This window comes from Ostrea edulis, chromosome 2, assembly GCF_947568905.1.
Source record: "Ostrea edulis chromosome 2, xbOstEdul1.1, whole genome shotgun sequence".
Classification (NCBI taxonomy): Eukaryota; Metazoa; Mollusca; class Bivalvia; order Ostreida; family Ostreidae; genus Ostrea; species Ostrea edulis.
In genome coordinates, this window is record NC_079165.1 from 67,417,413 (window position 1) to 67,443,503 (window position 26,091).

Here is a 26,091-nt window from a genome sequence, read left to right on the forward strand (position 1 = left end):
TCCTGGCCTCTTTAACTTAAGATTTGGAACCTCTAACACGTGAAATGGAATATTAAAGATAGCCTCCATTGTGATGTGGCAAAAGCGGAAGTTTAAAAGTGAAAGTAATGGATATGAGACAAGTCGTACTGAAGAAAGCAAGGTGCAAAATATGGATGATATTGAATGAAAACTGTTGTATTAGCAGTTTACAAACATACTTCTTCAAACATTCTTGGCAAAGAAAAAATAAATGATAATCACAACTTGAGTTTATATATCAAAGTATCAGCTGTTTTTTTCGGTTTTTTTCTTAAATTTGTGCAGTTTTAAATGAATTCATATATCTACTATTCATATAGCCTTAGAAGCACCGCGTCCAACGGAGCATTTGGGATGCGAGGATCGGGGTGTTGGTTTTTCACCGAAGCGGACAATTAAGGCGATTTCATTTACAATTTTAACAAAATTTATGGATCCATTGTCTGATTAAATCTATTACTGCACGGAAGGAAGGCATAATAAGGGTCTCTTAAACTAACGACATAGAAGATGTATACCTTGCAGTTTTTGCAAAAACAAAACATTACCCTGTCGGCCTGTTGTAATTATGTGAGTCCACTGAAATGGGGAATTCCTCTGTTCTTGAAATAATCACACGATGGTAAAATTAAAAATTTATTGTCACCGAAAATTCAAATATAAGTTCAGTTCACAATTCAAATATAAAATACAAAAAATGTTCTTCTTATACAAATTTAGAAAAACCAAAAGTTTTGTACACTGGAGCAATTTGAAAGAAATTCTAAAGATAGGGGAAAAAAAAACTAAATCAAAAACTCTCTCTATTCTAAAGACCGCATGGTTAAAAATCAGTAAACTCCAACCTCATTTCTAATTTAGATTAAATCAAAAATCAGGATACATTGGCTACATTTACTAATTACACAATGACATCTTTATTTATTGGAAGTTAATTTCCTTGACCTACATCAAACATTAACTCAGAAACAGAATTTGTTAAACACTGGGCTCAGTAGAGACTCCGGATGCTGAACAAATTAAAAATAAACGTGATAGGTGGAGAAGTTCTATGATGTGGCAGGTCTGTTCCCCTAAAACGGAGTCGAAACAGGTGTTTTATTTTTGTAGCCTAGGAAAAGAAGTGTGAGCTATAGAAACCAATTAATCTAAATCAATTATGATTTTAGACAACAACCCGATTAGCGTCGAGATCTTACAATCAAAATCTTACAATCAAACAACTAATGATAATAATGGTCCTAAACTTTAAAATTTTTTACGAAAACACATGTTCTTCATCATCATCCAAGATAGAAAATACGGTATAATTCTCGTCGATTGAATTGATGCACACATATGTATGGAGCGCCAAATTAACATAAACTCAAATAATTGAAGATATCTTCAATTCAATTATTGCTCTCTTTAAATGAATTAATGCGAGCATTAAATCAATTATTGCTCTCATCAGATGAATTAATCCGTGCTTCAATTCAATTATTGCTCTCATCAATTGATTTTTAAAATGCGCGCATCAATTGAATTAATGAGAGCAATAATAGATTTGATGCGCGCATTAATTCAATTATTGCTCTCTTCATTTCAATTGATGAGAGCATCAATTTCGGAGAAATATTGCTCGCAATAATTAATTTAGAGCTCGGTATGAATAATTTGATGATCTCTTTAATTCAATTGATGATATCTTTAATCATTTACAATGCTTTTGTATAAGGAATTGATTCACGCATCAATTCTTTTAAAGAGAGCAACAATTCAATTAAAGAGATCATTAATTCAATTGTGGATATGTTGAATTGAAGATATCTTTAATTATATAGTGGCTCTCTCTAAAAGAATTATTGCTCTCTTCAATTGAATTAAAGATATCATTAATTCAATTGAAGAGAGTAATAATTGAATTAATGCGCGCATTAAATCAATTATTGCTCTCATCAAATGAATTAATGCGCGCATCAATTCAATTATTGCTCTCATCAATTGATTTAATGCGCGCATTATATCAATTATTACCTACCTACCTACGTAGTCCTTGTTGCGCCCGTGGGCACATAGGAGAAGGACTAGTTTCTTCCACTCCTCTCTGTCTTTAGCAGCCTTTTCAATTTTGCCCCAGGTCATGCCAATCTCTTTCATTTCTGTTTCCACAGTTCTCCTCCAGGTGGTCTTTGGACGGCCTTGATTTCTTTTCCCTTCTGGAGTCCATCGAAGTGAGACCCTAGTGATGTCATTGATGGGTTTCCTTAAGACATGCCCAATCCATCTCCAGCGGTATTTCATAAGTATGGTGCGCATGTCTGAGGATTTTGTTCTTGCATGTAAATTCTCATTTGTGATTTTTTCAGGCCAAAATATCTTACAGATCTTTCGGAGACATCCATTGTGGAAGCTTGATAGTTTGTTAATGTCTTTCTCCGTCATCCTCCAACATTCCGCTCCGTACAACAGAACTGACAGGACACAGCTGTTGTATAACCTCATCTTGGTGTTCTTGCTTATGCTGTTTGACTTCCAGATGTTCCTAAGATTGATAAAGGCACCTCTTGCTTTTCCTAATCTTGCCTTGATGTCTTCTTCCGCACCACCATCTGTTGTAACAATGCTACCCAGGTATGTAAAAGATCTTGTACTTTCCAGGTTTTTACCATTAATCTGTATTCCTTGTGGATGCTTGATATTCAAAGACATAACCTCTGTTTTCTTTATGTTGATGTTCAATCCAATTTTGCTGGCATTAGATTGCAGGTTTGACGTCTTTCTTTGCATGTGTTCCTCATGTGTGACAGTAGGGCAAGGTCATCTGCGTAGTCAAGATCTTCTAGATTGGAAAATAGGGTCCACCTGATGCCGTTGTTGTTTCCACTCAGGGTTGATCGCATTACCCAATCTACTGCAATCAAAAATAGAAGGGATGACATTACACAGCCTTGTCTTACCCCAGATTTCACGAGGAAGTCTGGTTCTCTGCCAACCGTGCATCTGAACTCGGAGTAGAAAGCTTTAATTAACTCCACTATCTTAGCTGGTATTCCATAGTGTCTTAAGATCTTCCATAAGCTTTCTCTGTGGATACTGTCAAAGGCTTTCTCAAAATCGACAAAGTTGATAATTAATTGCCTCTGCCACTCTGTGCATTGCTCTATGATATTAACAATTGAATTGATGCGTGCTACAATTCAATTGAAGAGAGCAATAATTGATATAATGCGCACATTAAATCAATTGATGAGAGCAATAATTGAATTGATGCGCGCATTAATTCATTTGATGAGAGCAATAATGGACTTAATGCGCGCATTAATTCAATTATTGCTCTCTTCAATTGAATTAATGATATCTCTAATTCATTTGAAGAGAGCAATAATTCTTTTAGAGAGAGCCACTATATAATTAAAGATATCTTCAATTCAACATATCCACAATTGAATTAATGATCTCTTCAATTGAATTGTTGCTCTCTTTAAAAGAATTGATGCACGCATCAATTCCTTATAAAAAAGCATTGTAAATAATTTAAAATATCTTCAATTGAATTAAAGAGATCATCAAATTATTCATACCGAGCTCTAAATTAATTATTGCGAGCAATATTTCTCCGAAATTGATGCTCTCATCAATTGAATTGAAGAGAGCAATAATTGAATTAATGCACGCATCAAATCTATTATTGCTCTCATTAATTCAATTGATGCTCTCATCAATTGAATTGAAGAGAGCAATAATTGAATTAATGCGCGCATTAAATCAATTATTGCGCTCATTAATTCAATTGATGCGCACATTAATTCAATTGATGAGAGCAATAATTGAATTGAAGCGCGTATTAATTCATTTGATGAGAGCAATAATTGATTTAATGCGCGCATTAATTCAATTAAAGAGAGCAATAATTGAATTGATATCTTCAAATAATTGAAGATATCTTCAATTATTTGAGTTTATGTTAATTTGGCGCTCCATACATTCCACACGGCTGGATAATAATTTCATTCAAATTATAATTAGAAGATATAAGAGCTATTTACGCATATATAGATATAATATTATTTTCATTTTAATGTCATACTACATGTATATATACCAGAGTGGAAAGGTTAGATCATGATTGCATTTTTAGCAGAGAAAGAACGGTAGCTGAGAAAATCTACCACGCACATACACTAATTTATCGTTTTTATAATGCATGTGTTACATGTATTTAACTGCACGCTCATTGGGTGAAAACAATAACACGGTATTAATTACACTATAATAGGAAGAACACGGTTGTCCATATCAGTCTTGACAGAGTTATATGACTCTTATATTGATATACATGATCGATCGCCACATAGTTCAATAATAATCTATATACATTTACCCTTCTTGAAGCAAAATTATTGCATCTTTTATACGAATACACCAATGCGACCTCGGCATAGTCATATTTGTTTTTTCACAAGGACATTCCTAAGCCATAAAGTTTGATATTGATTACATGTATATACGTATACATTGATATGTTCCGCGGAATTAAGCAGTTCTAAGGTAAAGTCCACTAAATCCAAAGTTTTATACAAGTAAAGTTTTACTTTCAAAAGTGTGAATTATATAATTCACTTATCTATGATTGTTTTTCTGTAATATAATTCTGTAGAAGAACCTTCCAAAATGCCCAGACTCGCGGTCTCTTTCGTGTTTTTTCTGGGACTATGTCAACTTTGCGTCAGAGGAAGTCACGGTGAGTTGATATGTTCTTCATTTTGATATATAAGGTCACATTTATTTTCCTTCGAATTCAATATATGCATTTTGCATAGCTACTTTAACAAAAAATCTATTAATTTATTACTCAAACTGGTCAATTTTTTAGAGAAATGAAATTGTGATTTTCACCAGAAAGAGACTATATATTCAAAAGTGTTGCGCAAAGACAGGCTGCTAAATCAGGGTATGTTGTAATATATCAATAATCAGAAAAGGTGCAAATTTTTTTAATCAGATATTTTAAAGAAACTTTCAAAAGTTTAATAGAAGTGCAATTGAAACCATTTTCACATTCAGACAAGTATATTCCGATTCGTTATATCTGCTGCAGTATAATCAAATATAGATTTGGTTCATGATCAAATTTGATGAATCACAAGAGTTCCCTCGATAATGTTAGAACTTTTGAAAGGATCAATGAAAAAGAGACATATAGGGGAGAACGATTTTCCGAAAGAGTCAACTTCATTGGTTTTTTTTTTGTTTTTGTCTTATATATGTTAGAATTTTTGAAATTCACAATTTGAACCCATTTTTTCAATTTGCATTTGCTATGCCAAATTAACCTTTAAAGTCAACCAAAACAGTGTTGTACCTATTTTAACAGGAATTGTGGCCTTGAAGAGCAGGTCAGCCTTGAAATTATGATGTTTTGATAGGTTTCAAAGTTAAAAACAATGTGCAATAGGATTTTTTAAGGGACACCCCTGCTCCGGGGTCAAAATTCACAAAAAACTACAAAAACAAGGAACCTGATTTTCGTTGGTTTTTTGTTGTTGACATTTAGAGCTTCAATTCTTGAAGTTAGTGGTTTGAATCTACTTCACGTCACACTCCTTTCATTTAATCTTTTTTTCTATTTTGTATAAAAATAAACAATATTGTGACGGACAGAGAGGTACAGATCCACCCCTTATAAAAAATCTTCGATTTACGGTGCACAAAAAGCTGCGCACGGTTGAGGCCTGATATTGTTGTATTCTTGTGTTGCTGTCACATAAATTTAATATCAAAAAATTCTTAACATATTTTCCTACTATTCTTGTGTCCAAACATACCTTCAAATATTCATTAAAGCCTCATACGACCTAAAAACTCACAGCTTTTGATGATTTCGTTTGTTGACGTAGCCATGTTAGGTAGCCAGTCAATTCGAATCCCGGTTCATTTCCATACTTGCACAGTAGCGTCTAGATGTGAACTAAAATCTCCATAAATATTTTAGTTAATTATTTTCAATAATATATCATCCCAGTTCCGTTAAATAATAATTATTCAAATAGGTAAACTCACGGCAACGCGGCTTTCATTAGTCTGGACCGGTCTCCATCCCTGCCACTGGAGTGTTAAGGACCATAATGGGCTTTTGTAGCATTTTCATTTGTCAAGAACTTATTTTACCTTTAGAGAAACTATGTTTTTTAATTTCTGTTAATAATTCGTGTTGATAGGCTACCTAACATGGCTACGTCAACAAACGAAATCATTTGAAGCTGTGAGTTTTCGTGTCGTATGTATAGTATGGCACGCCAAATTCACAAAAATGAGCTAAACATAGTTTCACAGTTGATAAACTAGGTTTATCGACTGTAAACTATAGTTTACGGACCGTAAACTATAGCTAACGATTCGTTAACTATAGTTTTCATCCGTAAAACTATATTTAACGGTTGTAAACTATAGTTTACAAATGCTGGTCTAAGTTTATCTGTCTTTAAATAAACGTTAACAATAGATTTTGCTGATAAATACAGATTCACATTTGTAAACTATAATTTACATTCGTTAACTATAGTTCACAATTGTTAATCCTAGTTTCACAAATTGTGATACTATATTTATCAGATAAACTATGTTTAACATTCGTTAATTATAGTTTTTGATCGTAAACTATATAGCTAACTGCCATTTTTACTCATAAACTATATTAAACAAAACTGTGTTTATCACTTTTTTGTGAATTCGGCGCATTAAATGACTATAAACTATATCTTACAAAACTGTGTTTAACACCTTTTTGTGAATTCGGCGCATTAAATGACTATAAACTATATCTTACAAAACTGTGTTTAATATCACTTTTTTGTGAATTCGGCGCATTAAATGACTATAAACTATATCTTACAAAACTGTGTTTATCACTTTTTTGTGAATTCGGCGCATTAAATGACTATAAACTATATCTTACAAACCGTAAACTATCATTTACATTCGTTAATAATAGTTTAGACTTGTAAACCGTAGTTTACAATCGTGAAACCGTATTTATCAGATAAACTATGTTTTGCAATCGCTAATGATTGTTTTCATTGTTAATTATATAGTTTACGCTTGTGAAACATAGATTATCTGTTAACTATGGTTTACAGATGTGAAATATAGATTAACGTCGTTAACTATAGTTTACGGTCCGTAAACTATAGTTTACAGTCGATAAACCTAGTTTATCAACTGTGAAACTATGTTTAGCTCATTTTTGTGAAATTGGCGTGCCATATGTATGAGGCTTTAATGAATATTTGAAGGTATGTTTGGACACAAGATTAGTAGGAAAATATGTTTAGATTTTTTTGATATTATGTGACAGCAACACAAGAATACAACGATAGCAGGCCTCAACCGTGTGCAGCTTTTTGTGCGCCGTAAATCGAAGGTTTTTATAAGGGGTGGATCTGTAGTTCTCTGTCCGTCACAATATTTTATCAGAGAGCTATGTACAGTTCTGCAGCTAAAATAACTGAAGATATCTATTATTGTTTGAAGAGATCATCAATTCAATCATTGCGCTTAATAATATACGCGCATGATGTCAATGAGGAGGACAATAATTGATTTGATTTTCGCGCATTAACATTCAAATATTGTTCTCATCAATTCAATTAATTCGCGCATCAATGCGATAGAATTATTGCTCACAAAATTGCATTTGAAGCTCGGTATGATTTGATGATCTTTTTAATTCAATTATAGATATCTTGAATAATTTACATCACTTTTTAAAAAGGAATTAATTCATTTGTGGATATGTTAAATTGAAGATATCTCTAATTATATAGTCACTCTCTCTAAAAGAATTATTGTGACGTATTAATTAAATTATTACTCTATCCAACTGAATTGTAGCGCGCATTAATGCAATTGTTGATATCATCAATTCATTTGAAGAGAGCAACAATTCCAATTATAGCACTCTTTAATTCATCAGAATAATTACATGTAATGTTGTTACCAATTCAATTAATGCGCGCAATAATTCAGAATTCTTTCATTGAATTGTTGGGCGCATCAAATGAATTCATGATATCTTCAAATTATTAAAGATTTCTTCAATTATTTGAGTTTACGATAATTTGGCTCTCCATAAAAACTCCCTATCCACAAACGCAAATCAAATGGAATATATATCTAGAAGCAGCAGACTTTGTTCCGAGGATAATAATCATTCACCTTTGATACTCTTTCATGGACATTTATACAAAAAGCGCTAAAACTGTTTAATTTTGGCCCTTCAATTAGGAATTGGGTATCGATTTTTAATACAGACATTACATCTGCAATCAATCAAGGTGGTAATCTCTCTGATAGAATCATTATTCAGAGAGGTTGCAGACAAGGGGATCCATTATCACCATACATATTTTTGATATGTGCGGAAATATTAGCAATCCAAATTAGAATGAATAAGAATATCAAAGGCATTACTGTAAATAATGTAGAAAAAAAGATCTCACAATTAGCTGATGATACCTCACTTATCCTTGATGGCAGTGAAGAATCTCTCGCAGAAACTTTTAAAACTTTAGATTATTTTTCAGAAATATCTGGACTACATATCAATTATGAAAAAACTCATGTAATATGGTTAGGTTCCAAAAAATATAGTAATGAAACTTTGCTGCCAAATTACAGGCTTAGGTGGGGTACCACCAGATTTACTTTGTTAGGAATACATTTTGACATGGAATTAGATAAGATACCACAATTAAACTATGAACCAAAATTAGTGCAGATCAAATCTATAATCAAACAATGGGAGAAAAGGTTTTTAACTCCCATAGGGAAAATTACAGTTATTAAGACATTGGTTTTGCCATTATTAAACCATATTTTAATGTCAATCCCAAATCCTTCTGAACTCTACCTTAAGGAATTAGAAAAGATATTTTTCTTGTTTATATGGAATAATAAAATACATAGGGTCAAAAAGGAGGTCATTGTTAAAAAATATGAAGATGGGGGTTTAAGAATGGTAAACCTAATGGCATTCATAGCATCTATGAAGTTGTTTTGGATAAGATATCTCATATTTTCAAATAGAGGGATGGAACATTTTATTCCAAAGTTGGACTTAAGCAAATTAGTGAACTGTGGAATTGAATACATTACAATATTCTTGAAAACATTGAAAAATAAATTTTGGATAGATGTATTTAAATCATGGCTTACATTGCATAACCTTAGTAAAGAGTCTGATGTTGCTGCCGATGCACCTCTATTTTATAAACCAAATATTCATATTGGTGGAAAACCATTTTATAATAAACAAATGTTTGACAGCGGCATCAGACAACTTAATGATATAATCAGTGAAGATGGTTCATTTCTTGGTTTTGAATCATTTTGCAATACTTATCCAAATACAAAGATTAATTTTTTAGAATATAATAGCATTATTCATGCTGTTAAGGCTTGGGTGAAAAATTGTGGATGTGACAAAACTATCAAAAAGCTCACAAATCCATTGATTATGTCAAATATATATACAGTGTTGAAATGCAACAAATCAAAACTTTTTTATGAAATTATAAATCAAAATACCTCAATCACATCAGGCAAAACAAAATGGAGTGAGCTTTTGGAAGTTGACACTAAAGAATGGAAAATAATTCATAAAATACCCTTCAGAGTGACAAAAGATAGCAAAATACAATGGTTTCAATACAGAATTATAAACCGAATCTTAGCTACAAACTCTTTTTTATTCAAAATCAAAAAAATTGACTCAAAGTACTGCAATCATTGTCATTCTGAAGAGGAAACAATAGAACATATTCTGTGGGAATGTGATTTTTTACAATTATTCCTAGCAGAATTTGAGCTTTTTTTTTAGAAGATAAGACTGATTTACAGATAGCTATTACAAAAAAATCTTTCATTCTTGGTTTTATTGAAAATAATAGTCTGATACAAAACACTATTGTCTTATGGCTTAAATACTATGTGTACACAGCAAGATGCACTGAGAAGTCCTTGAGTGTGCGTGCTGCAATTTCACAAATGAATTTTTTTTATGAAACTCAAAAATTTATTTCGTATAAAAATGGTAAAAAGGAAAAGTTTGATGCCCAATGGAATCGATGGAACCTTCTGTTTTCTTAACTTCTCTCTCTTCCTCTTCTTCTTTCTTTCTCAAACCACACATACCTTCAGCTCATATGCTTTGTTTTTTTCCCCCCTTCTTCTCTGGATATAAATGTTATTGTATATCTGATATACCGGTATGTGTACAAAAATAAAAAAATTATAAAAAAAAATAATCATTCACTCCGTGTTACTAGACGCAAGTCCATGTACCACGCATAAAAGCATGCCAAGCAAAAATTACTGTTCGCCAATCAAGGACTTTTAAGGAAAGGGGTTTTGTTGTTGGAGAAATACTGAAAAACAGGTGTCGTTGCTTGGGATAAATGTATATATCTGCGATGTTTTATGCCAAGAATGCAGGATCAAAGTTTGCAAAAATAGAAAACAGAATTCGGAAATAACGAACTTAAATTGCGTAAACATTACATGAAAGGTGAAGATAACGAACAGTGATCGATCTTATAACTCCTATAAGCAATACAAAATAGAGAGTTGGACAAACATGGACCACTGGATATACCAGAGATGGGATTAGGTACCTAGGAGGAGTAAGCATCCCCTGGCGACCGGTCACACCCGCCGTGAACTTGCATCATCGTCGTAAGAGATTTACTTACATACTAATTTTGACTACAGATAACTCCATTAATCTGATCAAAATAAATATAAGGCTAATGGCGGGTGTGACCGGTCAAGAAGGGATGCTCACTCCTCCTAGGAACCTGATCCCACCCCTAGTGTGTCAAGGGGTCCGTGTTTGCCCTACTCTTAATTTTGTATGCTTTATGGGAATATGAGATTGATCACTGTTCGTTATCTTTTCTTTCTCATCTGATAAAAGTTTCCTGCTATATCTACATACTAAAGACATTACGATGTGTGAAAAACATCTTATTGCATTTGTTTGGCCCAAAGTCATTACTTAGAACGAATATGGATGAGTTTTTGTAAAGACAAAAACCAAATCTGGCCCATGAGGTTTTTTCTTTTATTTCTTTTTCAACAGAATGAATACTTTCATTGAATTGATCACTCCTGGAGGAAAGTGTATATATAATCTTCAGAGGATCGGAAGACATATAATTCAGACAGGTCAGGGGGATTGCAGATTTGAAAAGGAGAAAAAAAATTAACACCACATATTTGAATTCACTCTATTTATGAAAGAAATCTCCTATGACAGGGATGAAAAAAAAAAAGATTTTTAAAAAAGGGAGAATACATCCATTTAATTCTGCACCGCCTATATTGTTGGAATATCTAGTATATATCTTGGGGACATGAGGTGTCCGGTACCTAGAAGGCAGGGATCTGGGACCAGACAGGGGTCAGGAGGGGAGATCTAAAGAAATTGGAAAATCAAAACCTCAGTGTTAACGTCACATTTCACTATTGATTTTGAATCAGAACTAGCTTTCTCGTAACACTAAAAATAAAACATTGCATGATTTACATACACGTAATCCTGTTAATGAAATACGTGGAAATATGTATACTTAGGCACCTTGTAAAACACAAACACCGACATAAAACGCTGGATTTTATCTAAACTTCTTCATAAAAGTCGATGTGAGATGTTTATACCCTCGGCTGAGTATTACAGAAGAGGTACATACATGTACACACTGTATACAAGGCATCGTTTACCTCGAGTACGACCGACCGTGGGTTTCCGACGATGTATACAGGGTTGTTTTAGCTTTTCAACACTTGCAGACAGTTTCGCCCTGTTTTAACGCCCAGACATAGTTGTGTTAAAAACGAGATATGAGAGAAAACAGTTTTGTCCACTCTTAAATTCGTACTGTGACAACGAGGGCGAAAGGGACGAAAATAAAATGGTACTATAGAATAGTTTTGACTATACATATATTTGTTTTGTAATCTTCAGAATTTTTGTTTTCGCGGTATTCAAGGACAGAATATTATTTTCAAAAAGTACCAAACCTCGCCCCTAAAAATCAATTCCCTGAAGGGCATTGACAATTTGTCAACTATGTAACGTACATTGTTGTACGATTTTAGAATATTTTGCGTTTGAAGCCACTCTTGATGTTAAGATACGGTCTTACAGAGAAAAACAGCTGTTACATATATATGATTTGTACATTGATATCATAATTATTATTTAATTTTATTAGACGACTCAGCAAGGAAGCATTTGATCAGTTGACCACTATTGAGTTGTAAAGCAATTAGTCTAAGGGCTATAACACCCAACAGGGAATAAAATAAAGTGAAAAATCCACATGGTCGAAACTTTCTTCTACATGATACCTTGTTCTACTAATGAAACCGAAGGGGACTATAGGTTTCCTCTTTGTTAGTCCGTCCGTCTGTCTGTCTGTCTGTTAGTCAGTCTGTCTGCTAGTCAGTCCGTCTGTCCCACTTGGTTTTCTTTATCTGCTTTGATTAGGAAGCTTGAATTTAGTATGTGGTTTACTACTGTATGGTTACAGATAAAAGTTTGAGTTCCGTCACATTTGAGTGATTTTTATGAGATATATGGAACTCTATGCCGAATATAGTTTCGTGGACTTTTTTCACTATGCTTTAACTTAGGAATTCGAAATTTGACAAATGTCATAATGGTTAAATAATGAGTAGCTACTATACATATCAAGTTTTACTTTTCAGTAATGGATTTACAGTAGAATTTCACATCTTTTGAAGTGACCTAAACATATTTATCACAACAGCAGTTCAGCATACATTTGCCAATATCACAAAGACTAGGGATCATAACATGTCTACCCAAGGGAGATAGGCCAAGACAATTCAAAAATATTGATGACCAACCATTCTTTTAAATATTTTTACAAATTAATTTCTGAATGTATTGATCAAGAATAAAATCTACGCTGGATGTATTGATATCTGATACTCAGACTGGTTTCATGAAACGCAGGTATATTGGTGAAAATACAAGATTTATCTATGATTTGATATAATACACCGAGTTACACAATATACCCGGACCTTTAGTTCTTATAGATTTTGAATAAACAATCTTGGACTCCATGTCATGGTCATCTACATATATAGTTCCTCATGTTTACTTATAAAGTCCTAATGCAGCTATGCGTATAGATCTATGAAATAAAGTATACATAAATGTTTGGATACACCATGATAATTCGAAATATTTCTACATCTTATAGGCAGGACTGTCTTTGCCTTCAGAGATTTTGGTTCCAGCAGAGATAGGAGGTTATGGATACTTCCACCACCACCACAAGATGACAATATTGTACAAGGGGACATTTTACTGGTGCCATTGGTTCCTTTTCAAGAACATACGAATTCTCGACAAAATTCCCGGCCACGACGGAGAGCAGTTTCAGACTTTCAGAACCCTTTTCATTTTCTCCAGGAGTTTGTACGACCAACGACAGGGCGATTTGAACAATTGTAATAATCATTCGATATGAAATCCATCTTACTGCTTTGACCGAAACAGTCAATTGAACCACAGGATTTCACATCAAAATTGTTCTTGTTTATTGTTCACATGGGAGGGAAATTAAATTAATGAACAGAAAATACCTGTTTGTGTTATTTCTACTTGTAGAAGTAATTAATTTTCTGTAGTAATTTACTACTTTTTTCGATGAACTTGTGCTAACGTCCGTTCTGGTCGTCAGTTTAAGGACCCTTAACCCTCCGCGAATCTGCCCAGTGCGGTGTCAACCCATGTCATATGAGACAACGGCCTTTCGTCCAGTCACCGAATAATATTCATTCCTGCACATACATAATATCGTTAACTGTTATATTACAGTAGGCAGAACTATTGGTTTTAAAAGTGTGATATTTATTTGTCTAGAATATGGAGTATAAAAATCCAATCAGCATCGTGTAAAAATCAACAAATGAAAATACTGAAAAAGTACCACACATACAAAGTACTCATTCCACTTTTGTCAAAACGAGTGCAGTTATGTCTTCAAAAGCATATCTTTTCATTCTGGTAGATAATATGTTTTATTCTTTTTATTTTAGATGAAATGATACAAATTACCCAGCTTTAATCACATAAAAGAACATGTGCGCGTGTGTCATGGATTTCAGTCTCCTGATTATATCAAGAAGGATTTCATAATTTGTGGTGATGCTACCTGGGAGGTCACGTGATCACATCTTTTAAACATCCAATGTACTGTACACATGTTGATGCGAACCGTTTATGTCGGTTTTATATTCATATACAGGATTGCTTGTTCCCAGTGTTCCATTTAATGTTCCGTTGCTATGTTCTTTGGAATTTCCTATCTCCTTGTCGTCAATCTTTTCGGCATTTGACGGATTTAGCTGCACATTAGGCGCATTCACAAACTTGGCGTGAACAAACATACCAGACCGCCTGAAAATAACATCATATACATGTCGAAAAACTTATCAGATATTTCTCAGTAACGTTAACTCAGATTTCAATTCATAAATTATATTCAAGACTGTTTTCATAATTGCCCAAATTATTAAAACTACAAAAACTTCATATTAACAAAGATTATTTGTACATGAATATTTCCCGTTATTGTAAAAAGTGATCTTTATACCTTTTGTATAAAATAACTATGATGACGATGATGACAACGACGAGGAGGACGATGACACCGCCGAGGATTCCACCCAATGCTGCGTTATTTAGTGTATGTGTATTTGGTGAATGCTCGGCTTTGGATGGATCAACAGGTTCACCTGTAAATGTTTCAGATTTATGATAAAATGGAAAAGGTAAAAACTAAGTCACAGCAAATCAAAAGTCAATGACAACAATCTGAATAAAAACAAAAACAAAAAAGAAGAAATCTTGTAGGAGCTAAGTACATGTATTGTTTACTCTTCGGCTGATTAATTCACAGATAGAACAATGGGAAATTTGTTACATGTACAAGCACTGATGACTTTACATAGCCATGACATTGATAAATCATTATAAATTACACAAAATACTCACAAAGTTTGTCCATTTGGACCCCCCAGTCTCCGTTGTAATTACAATGTAATTCTCGGTTCGCCAGCGTTGGTAGGTAACCTCGGGAACAGTGGTACTCACATGAGGTTCCTAAATAACCGCTGCAATCCGAGTTCAGTCCTCCGTTTACAATAGTCTGATTGCATTTTTTTACTATATGAAAAAACAAAATCCGGTTTTAAATCAGGACAAATAATACATGTATGTATGTAAAACATAAAGTGCTTAAAGAAATTTAGCTGGTGATTTCTTTTCTGAAGAAGTGTACAGGAAAAATCTTTTTCTACTTCCAAGAATTAAGCGACCCTGTACTGACCGCCCTACTGCCTTATTTCAAATATTCCAACTGATAAAATCCCCATGGGATAACCTTTTGTGTTTGATATTAATTTCATTCAAGGAAATGAAGAAGCCGCTGACTCACCGCCTTTGCACGTTCTGCCATCTTTCTCCAACAACACCCCTTCCTCACAAGAGCAAGTCCGCCCAAAGGGAGTCGGTAAACAAAATGTGCTACATAGGCCATTATTGACAGCACACTTTTTATTAACTGGGGAATAAAAGAAAAAAAAGACCGTAGAAGAATTTGATACTAAATCAAGGTTTCATACCGCGTATTTGACGAAGCCAAAAACTTGCCATACGCTGTCATAATGAAAAATATTTGTCACCTGGCTTTGGGTCACCCGGATATATATCTAAAGTTTCTAATCGTCCGAATTCTGGTGTCTCGCTCATCCAAGAAGAAATAGTTCCTGTTTTTTTGTTGACTTTTGTAATAAACCTACAAGTATGATGGATTATTGCATTTGTTAAGCCTGCAAGGGACTCATAATCATTCCCTTCCTTGTAAAATTCTGAGAAATGAAAATATTTTATTGATACATGGAAAAATATGATTAAAGGGCTTGAAATCTCTTTGAAATGCTGTTAAGAACCTACTGTCTATTTACGGCAGTGTAATACAAGTGGGAATTATAGACTGCAATATGCATAATGTCTGCGCGTGGGTCATGGGTCAACTCCCCGCGGTCGCTGCCGTCCAGGCCGATATAGCTTACGGTATTCATGTAACTGTCTGACCAGTACAATTTTTCACCTGGAAAAAGTTTAGAGAAATTGAGTCATGAGTATACTTAACCAAAAAAAAAAAAAAAAAAAAAAAAAAAAAATTTCGAATATATTTATTGATTTTAAAAAAATCTATACAACTTAAAAGATATCAATTGTAGTTCAATACAGAGAAACTACTTTAGAGTGTTACCTTCGTAGTCTATAGCCAGTCCTGTTGGACTAAATAAATTGGACGACACGAAGAATGAGCGACTATCGCCATCCATGGCCCCTCTCCCGATATAGGCAGTGTACTGGGCCCCTCCTTTGTCGATCCAGAATATCCATCTTTGAAAATATAAACCAACCATAGAGCACACCATTTCTTTCCACGGATAGTCATTTAGTTATAGTATCATTTGAATGTCGATTTCCCCACTTTGCGTTCTGGATTACTGTCTTGATTAATCGTAAAAGATTGATGATCATTTATGCTTTTTTTCGGACACTATTGTCCGTCCTGGGTCGACATCAATAATTACAGTATTACCACACACACTGTTGTATGAATTTTAAAAAATTAGAATTTGAATTTCCATGATACAAAAATACGGATGCTTTGGTTGATATATATAGGCTTAGTTTGGTTGTTATAAGTTTAAATATAAATCCTTAAAAAAAAAATGGAATTGTAAATTTTCAAAAGTTGAAATATATTACCCCTTCCTATACAACCCCATACAAATTTTCTCCACTGTTTTGGAGTTAATTGAGAGATCATGGGAATTTCCAAATCCTTACCCTTTTTTCGAATGTAGCGCTATGGTTTTGACCACCTCTAGCTGAGATATAACCACCTTATTCTGTCCACTCTTTGGGCGTACCACCGCAATATGTGACGTCACTCCCTTCATGAAATCAAAAGTGGTGGCGGCATAGTAGATGTTGCCTGTCGACGGATCGACCTGAATGGAGCCAGGGATATATGAACCTGCAATATTAGGTAAAGAAAATGTGATTGAATTCTGTTATTTCGATATTTAAGTCTTATTCCAGTTGCTTAACACAAAAGAAATATTGTGGAGGATGGTAGTCTAGAGGCCTGGATAATGAATTTGACCACCACCGTGACCTTGGTCACATACCTGTGTTAAAAACGACGGACTTATTCTGACCCCAAATTGTGCTTTGTAGAATTTGATATCTTTGAAAGTCTGTCCAGTATATGTTATGTCGTTTAGTGTCGTATACGGCGCTCATGGGATAATTCGGTGTGGGAAGGTCTATTGCTTTCACTTCCGCATTTTTCAGTGAAATCTGGTAGAGCATTCCATGCGTGTAGTCCACGGTCAATGCGAATTCATCGAGCATTGGAGCTGTAAAATATTGACAATATTTAAAATATATCCCATACTAAAAAGATTTTCAAACATTCTAATTATCAAAAATTATTTTTCAATTTTATTTATTGTATTTTCTGACTTACTGCTTGAGCAGTTCAGTCCATCCGAATGTAGAGTAAATCCAAATCCACAGCGGCATTTTTTCTTCCCCATGTCCAAGGTGCATATATGCTCACATCCTCCGTTGTCAATCATACAGGGAGCTAAAGAAACCACAATGACTGAATACGGCTAACACTGCATATACTAAGGTATCTTAATTAAACCACGGAGTATTCATTTAATAGAATGTTTTCTCTGATTTTGGTCAGAAGATCAAAACAGAAGGGTCTCATAGGAGTAGCTTGGGTTCGAATATTACCGAGGCAGGGGGTCTGGGGGGCTGCGCCCCCCAGAAGCTATCGACATTTTAACAACGTAAAAGGTGGTTTTTTTTTTTTTTTTACCGAGGCAGCTGCCTCGGTTGCCTCAATGGAAGCTACGCCACTGGGTCTATGAATTGGACTTACAAACTTTGTATTAAAAAATACAGTTAGTCTTAGAAGGCCGTCAATAGATTTTTCTCAATAACTACTCACATTGCTCGGTTTTTTGGATACTTTTGTCAAAGGCTGTGAAACAAGAAACTTCCTTAAAATCCGTCAGGTTTATAGCAGTCTGGAAGACCTTGGTGTGTATGTTCAGTGTTCGAATGGATTTCTGGCCATTAGTTACCAAAGCGTAATCCTGCAAATGTAACATTGAGAGGAATTATTTCATCGAGTCTCCATGATCACAAGAATTTGATTTCAAGCATTTTACTATATGGAGTCGGTATCATTTTAGCTCTGATTTAAAAACAATTAATGTTTCCCTTTTAAATCTGACCTTGTATACGAAAACTTTATCGTCACTTCCGACAGAATTTAAAGCATAAAGATCACTTCCGTCTGGGTTTATGCTTTTCAGCTCTCCTTTGTCGATGAAAAACAGTCTAACAAAAAAAAATGTACATTACCTATAGAAAATATCCAATAGAATTTTCGAATGAAAAGCATGTTAAAGATGGCTATATACAAATACATACTTTTTATATGTAAAATCAAAAAATAGCCCGGTTGGACTTTGGACGATGGCTCGTTCTGCAATTTTCCATCGCTGCATTCCGTCAAAACTCCCACCTTCAATACTATATTGCCCGTTTCTATCAGATATCCAGTATACTGTTCTGGAAAGTTAGTGAGAACTATCGATGAAGTCTTAACTAAATGTTTATTACATTTTCAACAGCGAAATACTGAAATTTATCCAATGAATAAAAATTCATATTTTCATCGGTTGTTATTTTCCCACTGTAAAAATAATAAGAGTGATATTAACAACCGGGACTACTTGTCGCAATATTCATCCGTGATACATAAAATTACCTTCATTTTACGTTATATAACTACTTTTTCTTGTTTTTAATTTGAATACCCAAAATAAAATTGAATTAAAGTGATCTTATTGTTCAAATGTATTGATTTTTATATATTTTGCATATTTCTTAAAGTATATTTTCTGTTTGAACGTCAATACAAGGGCAGCTAAAAGTGTTCACGGAAAAACCGATGAAAATGTAATAAGCAGAAAATCCAATGTTTTTGTTGTTAGATATACATTTTATTTCACTCGTGAGACAGGGTCCAACAACAAATACATTGATCGCCCTCTATATATTCGACTAAAAGTTCGCATTAGAAATGTTCTGCGGAATTGATTGATTGAATATTGTTTTACGTCCCTCTCGAGAATATTTCACTCATATGGAGACGTCACCACTGCCGGTGAAGGGCTGCAAAATTTAGGCCTAGGCTCGGCGCTTATGGCCATTGAACAGGGAGGGGTCTTTATCGTGCCACACCTGCTGTGACACGGGACCTCGGTTTTTGCGGTCTCATCCGAAGGACCGTCCCACTTAGTCGCCTCTTACGACAAGCAATGGATACTGAGGACCTATTCTAACCCGGATCCTCACGGGAGCTGCGGAATTGAAATTGATTCTATAAACAATATGACATAAACTGCAGCAACTAAATAAAAGGATTTAACGTCATATACATTATTGTTCTGAAACTATGGAAAACTATTATATCCACAGTATCTTTATATTTCTACTTTCCTGGGTGTGTCTGGTAAAAAAAAAAAAAAAAAAAAACCAAAAAAAAAAAACCTTCATGGTTATGGTAATACTAGTAGATGACGAAGCTCCCAGCTGATATATCTTAAACAGATCTAAATTCTTAAGAGATTCATGCAATGATATAACCTTTTAATGAAATAGAATTGGCCTGATGAATGTTGGCTGTCAACAATCTGGAAGGAGATGTAATATGTTAAATTGTATCTCATTTAAACTTCGGAATGTGACAATTTAATACGCGACACTAAACTGACCTAATTACTTTTAAATATGTACAAATTGGGTGATGCATTCTCTTTGACCGTGGTTTAGAATCGTACATTTGTGGTAAGAAAACTGAAAACGCCTTTCTCAACTATTTGTGGGGATACACAAGAGACATTGTAGGTATCATTTTTGTATATATTCGTGTGTCCGCTTGGCTTCCTTACTCAATAGGCCTCGCTTGTTTTCTTTACTTACGAGTTATGGGGGTTTATTGTCAGGAAGGAGGGACGGTCTAGACCCCAGAATATTGTAGCTTCCTGTCGAACATTGTCCGTTGTAGTGGTGACTTTAATTTTTCCTGAGTCGCTTTCTAACCAGTATACATCGTCGTTAATCCAATCGTACACTAGACCTACAATTCAATATTGATATTATTAAACTTGTTAACATATCGTAAACGGTCTTTATCTCGTAGATAGATAATAGACACAGACAAATACACCCATACAAACACACTAGTAAGAATTAAAATATAAATATACCGGAAACGGAAGAGGACGTGGTTGCGATGACGGAAGTTACGTTGAGTACAATGTCATAATTTTGAATTTGCCGGTTAGTGCCGTCTGTGAAATAAATCTTCTTGTTGTTGGCATCAACTGCCATATATGTGATGTTGTTTTTCCAGGAAAGAAAACATCGAACATCGTTTTCATGCGCGTTGATCACTCGGATATCTAGCATACATATATCTGTTCCATTTGCTAGTAACAACCCCTTTCCATACAATGTATGTGAAGCTGCAAAAAACAAAATCAATTTTGATTTAAAACACATAAATTACCCGAAATATGTATTTTTGATTGCTTAAAAATGATTAAACATGGTGACGAATTACATATTTGTGTCTTTTTATGAAATATTTTGTGACAACTCCCCCAAAAAGAAACCCACGTGATCTTACCTTTACATGTTTTACCGTCTGAGTCGAGCTCATACCCCTCCTTACACAAACATTTTGCACCTTTAGGGGTGTTTGTGCAGATGTGATCACATCCTTTATTTGCACATGTGTCTGTAAAAAACGTAATGTTTGGAAGAGTTGCAAAAAAAAAACAAACCAAACACGAATACAAACTGCGGAAAAGGACAAATGACATTTTGTCTTACATGTCATAGGAAATTTGAAACACTTACGTGGAACTATTTTTTGCAAGTCTTTGTCATAAACCTCAACACTCCAAGGCTGTTGTGTTGAAAAAGAATTTGACCACACGACAGACCCACTTCGCTTGTCTAGGCACAGAACTTCACCCTCCTGAAACTTTGTCACACAAACCACATCCTGCAACAGGTATACGTAAATATCAAAACCTTTTCTTTTTAGGTGTCTGCCTTTTGTCTCTTGAATAGTTTACACCTTTAACCTTCATAATAACTTCTGCACTATACAAGATACCGGGTATACACATGATATATTTGGAAAACTGAAAGTATTCATCAAAACAAGGTCTTATTTTCCCACAATTCAATGTGGCCCGTGCTCGTGGGCAATGCATACCATAAACACACCCAGTTCACTCATAGTTGTCGTACCATTATTTGAGGCATTTGACAATTTTTATTACAATATTAAATACTAATGAAGTCAAAAGTGTGACCCTAAACTTAAATTTAAAACAAATAGTAAACACCTGTGGGGATATAACGTACTAAGTTTATATTTATTTGAATGTGAATATATTTAATTTAATCATATTTACTAGTAAGCTCATTAAAGCACAAGAGTACAGCGTTTTAGTACAATATATCAGAACAATGTCTAGTAATTGTATGCTGTACTATTGCATGTTAACTGTATGTATAAAAATACAAAAAGAACCAATCAAAACGCCTGTAGGGAAGCTTTACGTCCGGACTTGAATAATACATTTGACCTCAATGAAACATAGACACCAAAACGTTTGACTCAGAGTTTGTTTTCGATGAAATTGAAAAGATACACACCTTATAAAGTGTGAGACCACTCATCAGGATGTAAATGTTCGTTGACCGTCGTACCAAACGCCTGTCTGTCCCATCGTACTTAGCCGTTTCTAAACTATTTCTGCCAATGTCAATCCAATAAATTCTTTCTTCTTCTGTGTCTACAACTATATCCGGGACTTTTGAAACAGAGGTAATGATAGTTTTCCTGTCTTCGCCTGCCAAATCAGCTCTGTCAATAACCGTATTGGCACCGTGTTCAGCGACGAAGAGATACCTGAAAGCAGATAAAAGTATTTAACGCCATATGGCCTAGTTATAAAGAGGTCTACTATCTTTAATGATATTCACGTAGATCTGTTGCAATTTCGCTCACCTACCCTTTAATGGGATCCACTGTCAGAGACAGAGGAGACCACAGATCGTCATGCATGATGACTTTGTACATTGTTTTGTCATTGGTATCCACGGGTTGTACACCAATCCAGTTGAAATGGTCATCGGTCCAGTATATATTTCGAGAGAGCCAATCGAACGCGATCTGTGAAGACGCGGAATGGGAAACCCCTTGATGCAACAAAGTGACATTTCTTCGTGTGTCGTTCATCCAGATGTTGAAATGATTCATTTTATAGAGACTTTGTGACAAACCATCTAACAGATACATAGAGTGGTTCCAAGGATCACATGCCATGCTTAAAACGTCCGTCCGGCCAAAAAAATACAGGAAACGATTACCCGCCTTCTCGTCTGTTGTTTCTTTGGGTGTCACAAAGCTGTCTACTTGTCCAGGGAATGTCACGATCTCACTGACGTGATCGGGAAGCAGGGATACAACAAGTCCTCGATCTTCATCTACAGCATACAAATGCAAATACTAAACGTAAACAAAAAATTTCTACATACAATTTAATGACAGGAGAGAGGATGTGTACTTTAAGATATTGGTTGGCAATGGAAGAGGACATTGACACTCTATGGAGAAATATAGAGAAAGAGAGATAGAGAGTCCTTTTAGAATATTTATGACAATGTTTTATATTTTCTATATTTTATCGTAACTCTTAAAATATGCAACATTAAGTAATTGGAATTTTATTATCTTATTTTTTTTTTGGTAAAAGATTTTATCATGAATTTAGTTATCAAAACGATACCCCGAGGGGACATACGATACAGATTCAAACATATCGCTAAATCGTAATTATAGTTTGTACACTTGGCCCTTACAACATGTTATGCAAAGCTACACATGTTTTCTTTGTTTGTTGTGTGAAAATGCAAATATGGAACATCCCCAAGGATTAATGACATTCCTTGAAAGGTGTTAAGATTTGATAAACCAGTGGAATAAAATTAAGAAAATGGGGGAAATTTAGCATATTGACCAATTAGATACAAATGTGAAAAAATAATTTTATCACGATGACCTTTTTAAAGACGCAAATTTTTGATTTGGCAAATCACGACTCTCAACAACAATACTGCAAAGGCTTCCAACAAATATGCATAAATGAAAAAGTCAAAGACTTCGCTACTGAATTTTGAATACTTGATATTCGTTTTTCATTGCAAACTATAAATAAGCTACGTTAGCAGCTGTTACTGCTCTACCGGTTAATGAGAGTAACCACTGCCTTGGTCCATCATTTCTGATCAAAGCGCAGAATTTCCGTCTTATGTAAATTACTTTCATCAATTTCTTGCGAAAATTTCAACAGAATTAAGAAGTATATATACTACAAAAGCTACGACTGATCGAGTGGCCCGTTCGTTAAGGTACTGACATTAAATTTAAAACAGCGAAATATGCAAGGCAGTTTCAAGAATGAAATTAATGATTTTGTCATATTTCCTTTCTCTATTTGGTCATTATTTCGTGACTTAATACCATCACTTACAATGAAAGTCAAGAGTAATTAGACGCTAGATGTCAGTTGTGAAATATGAATGCACACATATGCTCAAAAATATGTAAGTGAAAGTTTTAAATCAAAACTTGACATAGGTATTTATTTTCCACGAACAATATCCATTCCGAATAGTACTATTAACAAATTATTATATCGGTAGGCAGTTATTACTATAAATCTGTCACCTTAAGAATTCCTTTCCTTAAAAGATGTTTTAAAGGTGATTCTCTGCGATAAGGAATCAACATATTTAACCCTTCAGGTCAAATGACCATTAAACAGTTTCACGACTGCTTGGTATGTGAAGTAGCTGACGGATTTACTAATGCTGTCTGTACTTGAAGATTAGCAATGATATTTAAAGCTTAAATGCACCTGGTATACCTTTTCTTGTTGAGTTTAACAGTACCTTGATTAATGCATTGTATTCAGTTTACAAACCAATGATATAATTTGATTGTATACACTTATTACGCAATCACTTTGAACTCGATCTACGTCATCTTATTTTGTGATTATGATTTTAGAAATGAGCTGGAAAATTGGATTTGACATTCACCACGAGCAGTGCATTTCATAATACAATACATGTGAAAAGACTCCATTAAGAAATCTATGGACATGATGATACTATACACCACATGTAGGACTGACGTTGCGCAACCGAAATTATCAGATATGCTAATTTTTGGATGTATCTGTTGACGATGGTTGTCACATCGAGCCCCCGTACTGAGTGATCGCCGCATAGACACTGATTGGATAACATCGTATCCTTAGGGTACCCAAATCAAAATACCAGGTTTTAGAGTATATTGGGTCGTATTTCTTCGGAAGACTAATCTTGAATAAGTTTCTACAAATATCAGAATTTTTCCATGTGATTTACTGAATTCAAATACAGTAAAGTACATTAAAATTGCCGACAGCAGCCCGCAGAAAGCTTTCTTATAATGAAGATCACGATCACATCATTCATATATTCGGAAAATTTGTGGTTTAATGAGAACAGGTGTGTTTTGACCATCAAGTAATAAATGTCAATCATCTGTCAATCATACTAATAATCATCTTGTCCTTGTACGTTTTTTTGCAGGAGTCTGCAAGTACAAATGTGAGGATATGTCCTTCCCAAAACCGCAGTGCATAGAACTCTCCAAGAAAATGTAAATAGCCTATCACTGAAGAAATAATTATCGATAAAAGAGAACTTACCTTGACAGGTAGCAAGAACTAGCAAGCTCACAGAGTATACTATACAACTCCAAATCCTTGTCATCCTTGTAATTCCCCCTCTGTATCCCTGGCAAAAATACGTCTGATCTATCGCTTTTCTAAAGGCACATCCAATTGGTCTTTCTATGGATGACCGGCTCGCTTCCCACTATTTAGTGAAATAGCCGAATTTCCCCCAGTACCTATGCAATATAACGAATTTGGCCACGGATGAATGATTTTTTAGATTTTCATCAATCGTCCTTCTGGCTGTTTCGCCAAAACAAGAAAACCAGCGTCATTTTCAGTCGTTATAATACAATGAAAAAAACATTTGCATATGTCACAGTATTAAAACGCCGTGGTAATGAATGACAGAAATTTTGTTTATCCGACCGGTGAAAACAATGTGACGGTTTTATGACATAACACACCGACACCTCGATTAGATGATTAAAAAGACGACTTATAAGGTCATCGAGATCGAGGTTCTCTGTCTGAAGAGATCCTGAGTGATCATCTCCGACAATAAAGACTTAAAAAGAAGATTCGCTAGGTCGTGTCAAGAAGGGGATAAATGAAAGCAGCACTGTGTGAAAACGTAAAATGCAAGTAGGAAACAAAACGTTTCATTGATGCTTTGCAAACTGCTAAAGGTTATCATAGTTAATAGATCAGACTAAAAACAAATACAGAGCATGTCTTCCATGTATTTACAATGAATATTTGACTAGGTTAGAATTGAGTTAAGACGGATGTGATGAAAATGGTCTCAATGGCCCACCGAGTGTCCGATACGCTGTAAAAGCTTCCAATTATCCCTACATACATTAAGACTAATGACTTGTTATAAACCACGAAGGAACTCTTTATACATGTTGCTCTCCATGACTATCACAACAATAAGCCGCGCGTCACCTCATCACAAATGAAGAAACATCTCTAAACTAACGCGAAACAAGAGCTCTCTTGTAAGAGAAACCCGCGGGTCTCTTCATCTTCTCGACATTGAGAGGGGGACTGTTGATTCTCACTGTAGAA

At 34.5% G+C, this 26,091-nt stretch overlaps 3 protein-coding genes across 4 annotated transcripts in view; 1 reads left to right on the forward strand and 2 right to left on the reverse strand.

Annotated features, from left to right (window-relative positions):
• Positions 1-107, reverse strand: part of LOC125681246 (oligosaccharyltransferase complex subunit OSTC-like) — an 8,827-nt gene extending 8,720 nt beyond the window's left edge. The window contains exon 1 of the mRNA XM_048921255.2: positions 1-107. This exon is cut by the window's left edge and continues 70 nt beyond it. Coding sequence (XP_048777212.1) covers positions 1-69 — 69 coding nt within the window. The 5' untranslated portion in view covers positions 70-107.
• A 2,099-nt stretch (positions 108-2,206) lies between these two features.
• Positions 2,207-13,668, forward strand: LOC125681279 (uncharacterized). Of its 2 annotated transcripts, XM_056156991.1 has the most exons (3): positions 2,207-2,634; positions 4,661-4,744; positions 13,296-13,668. In XM_056156991.1, the coding sequence occupies exons 1-3, from the start codon at positions 2,249-2,251 to the stop codon at positions 13,339-13,341; spliced, it is 516 nt and encodes a 171-aa protein (XP_056012966.1). In that variant the 5' UTR covers positions 2,207-2,248; the 3' UTR covers positions 13,342-13,668. The 2 variants fall into 2 exon arrangements, with proteins under 2 accessions (XP_056012966.1, XP_048777258.2); XM_048921301.2 differs by lacking the exon at positions 4,661-4,744 and having other exon boundaries at positions 13,296-13,385.
• Positions 13,669-14,113: 445 nt separating this feature from the next.
• Positions 14,114-25,485, reverse strand: LOC125681506 (low-density lipoprotein receptor-related protein 6-like). The gene is made up of 20 exons (XM_048921653.2): positions 25,051-25,485; positions 22,303-22,777; positions 21,944-22,199; positions 21,134-21,281; positions 20,901-21,011; positions 20,479-20,736; positions 20,192-20,348; positions 18,635-18,775; positions 18,436-18,541; positions 18,147-18,294; positions 17,652-17,771; positions 17,311-17,541; positions 16,967-17,156; positions 16,377-16,513; positions 16,055-16,211; positions 15,784-15,896; positions 15,537-15,662; positions 15,095-15,265; positions 14,694-14,835; positions 14,114-14,497 (listed from the first exon to the last, which is right to left on the reverse strand). Exons 1-20 carry the CDS (start codon positions 25,112-25,114, stop codon positions 14,278-14,280), a joined length of 3,471 nt encoding a protein of 1,156 aa, XP_048777610.2. The 5' UTR covers positions 25,115-25,485; the 3' UTR covers positions 14,114-14,277.
• Between the last annotated feature and the right edge of the window lie 606 nt (positions 25,486-26,091).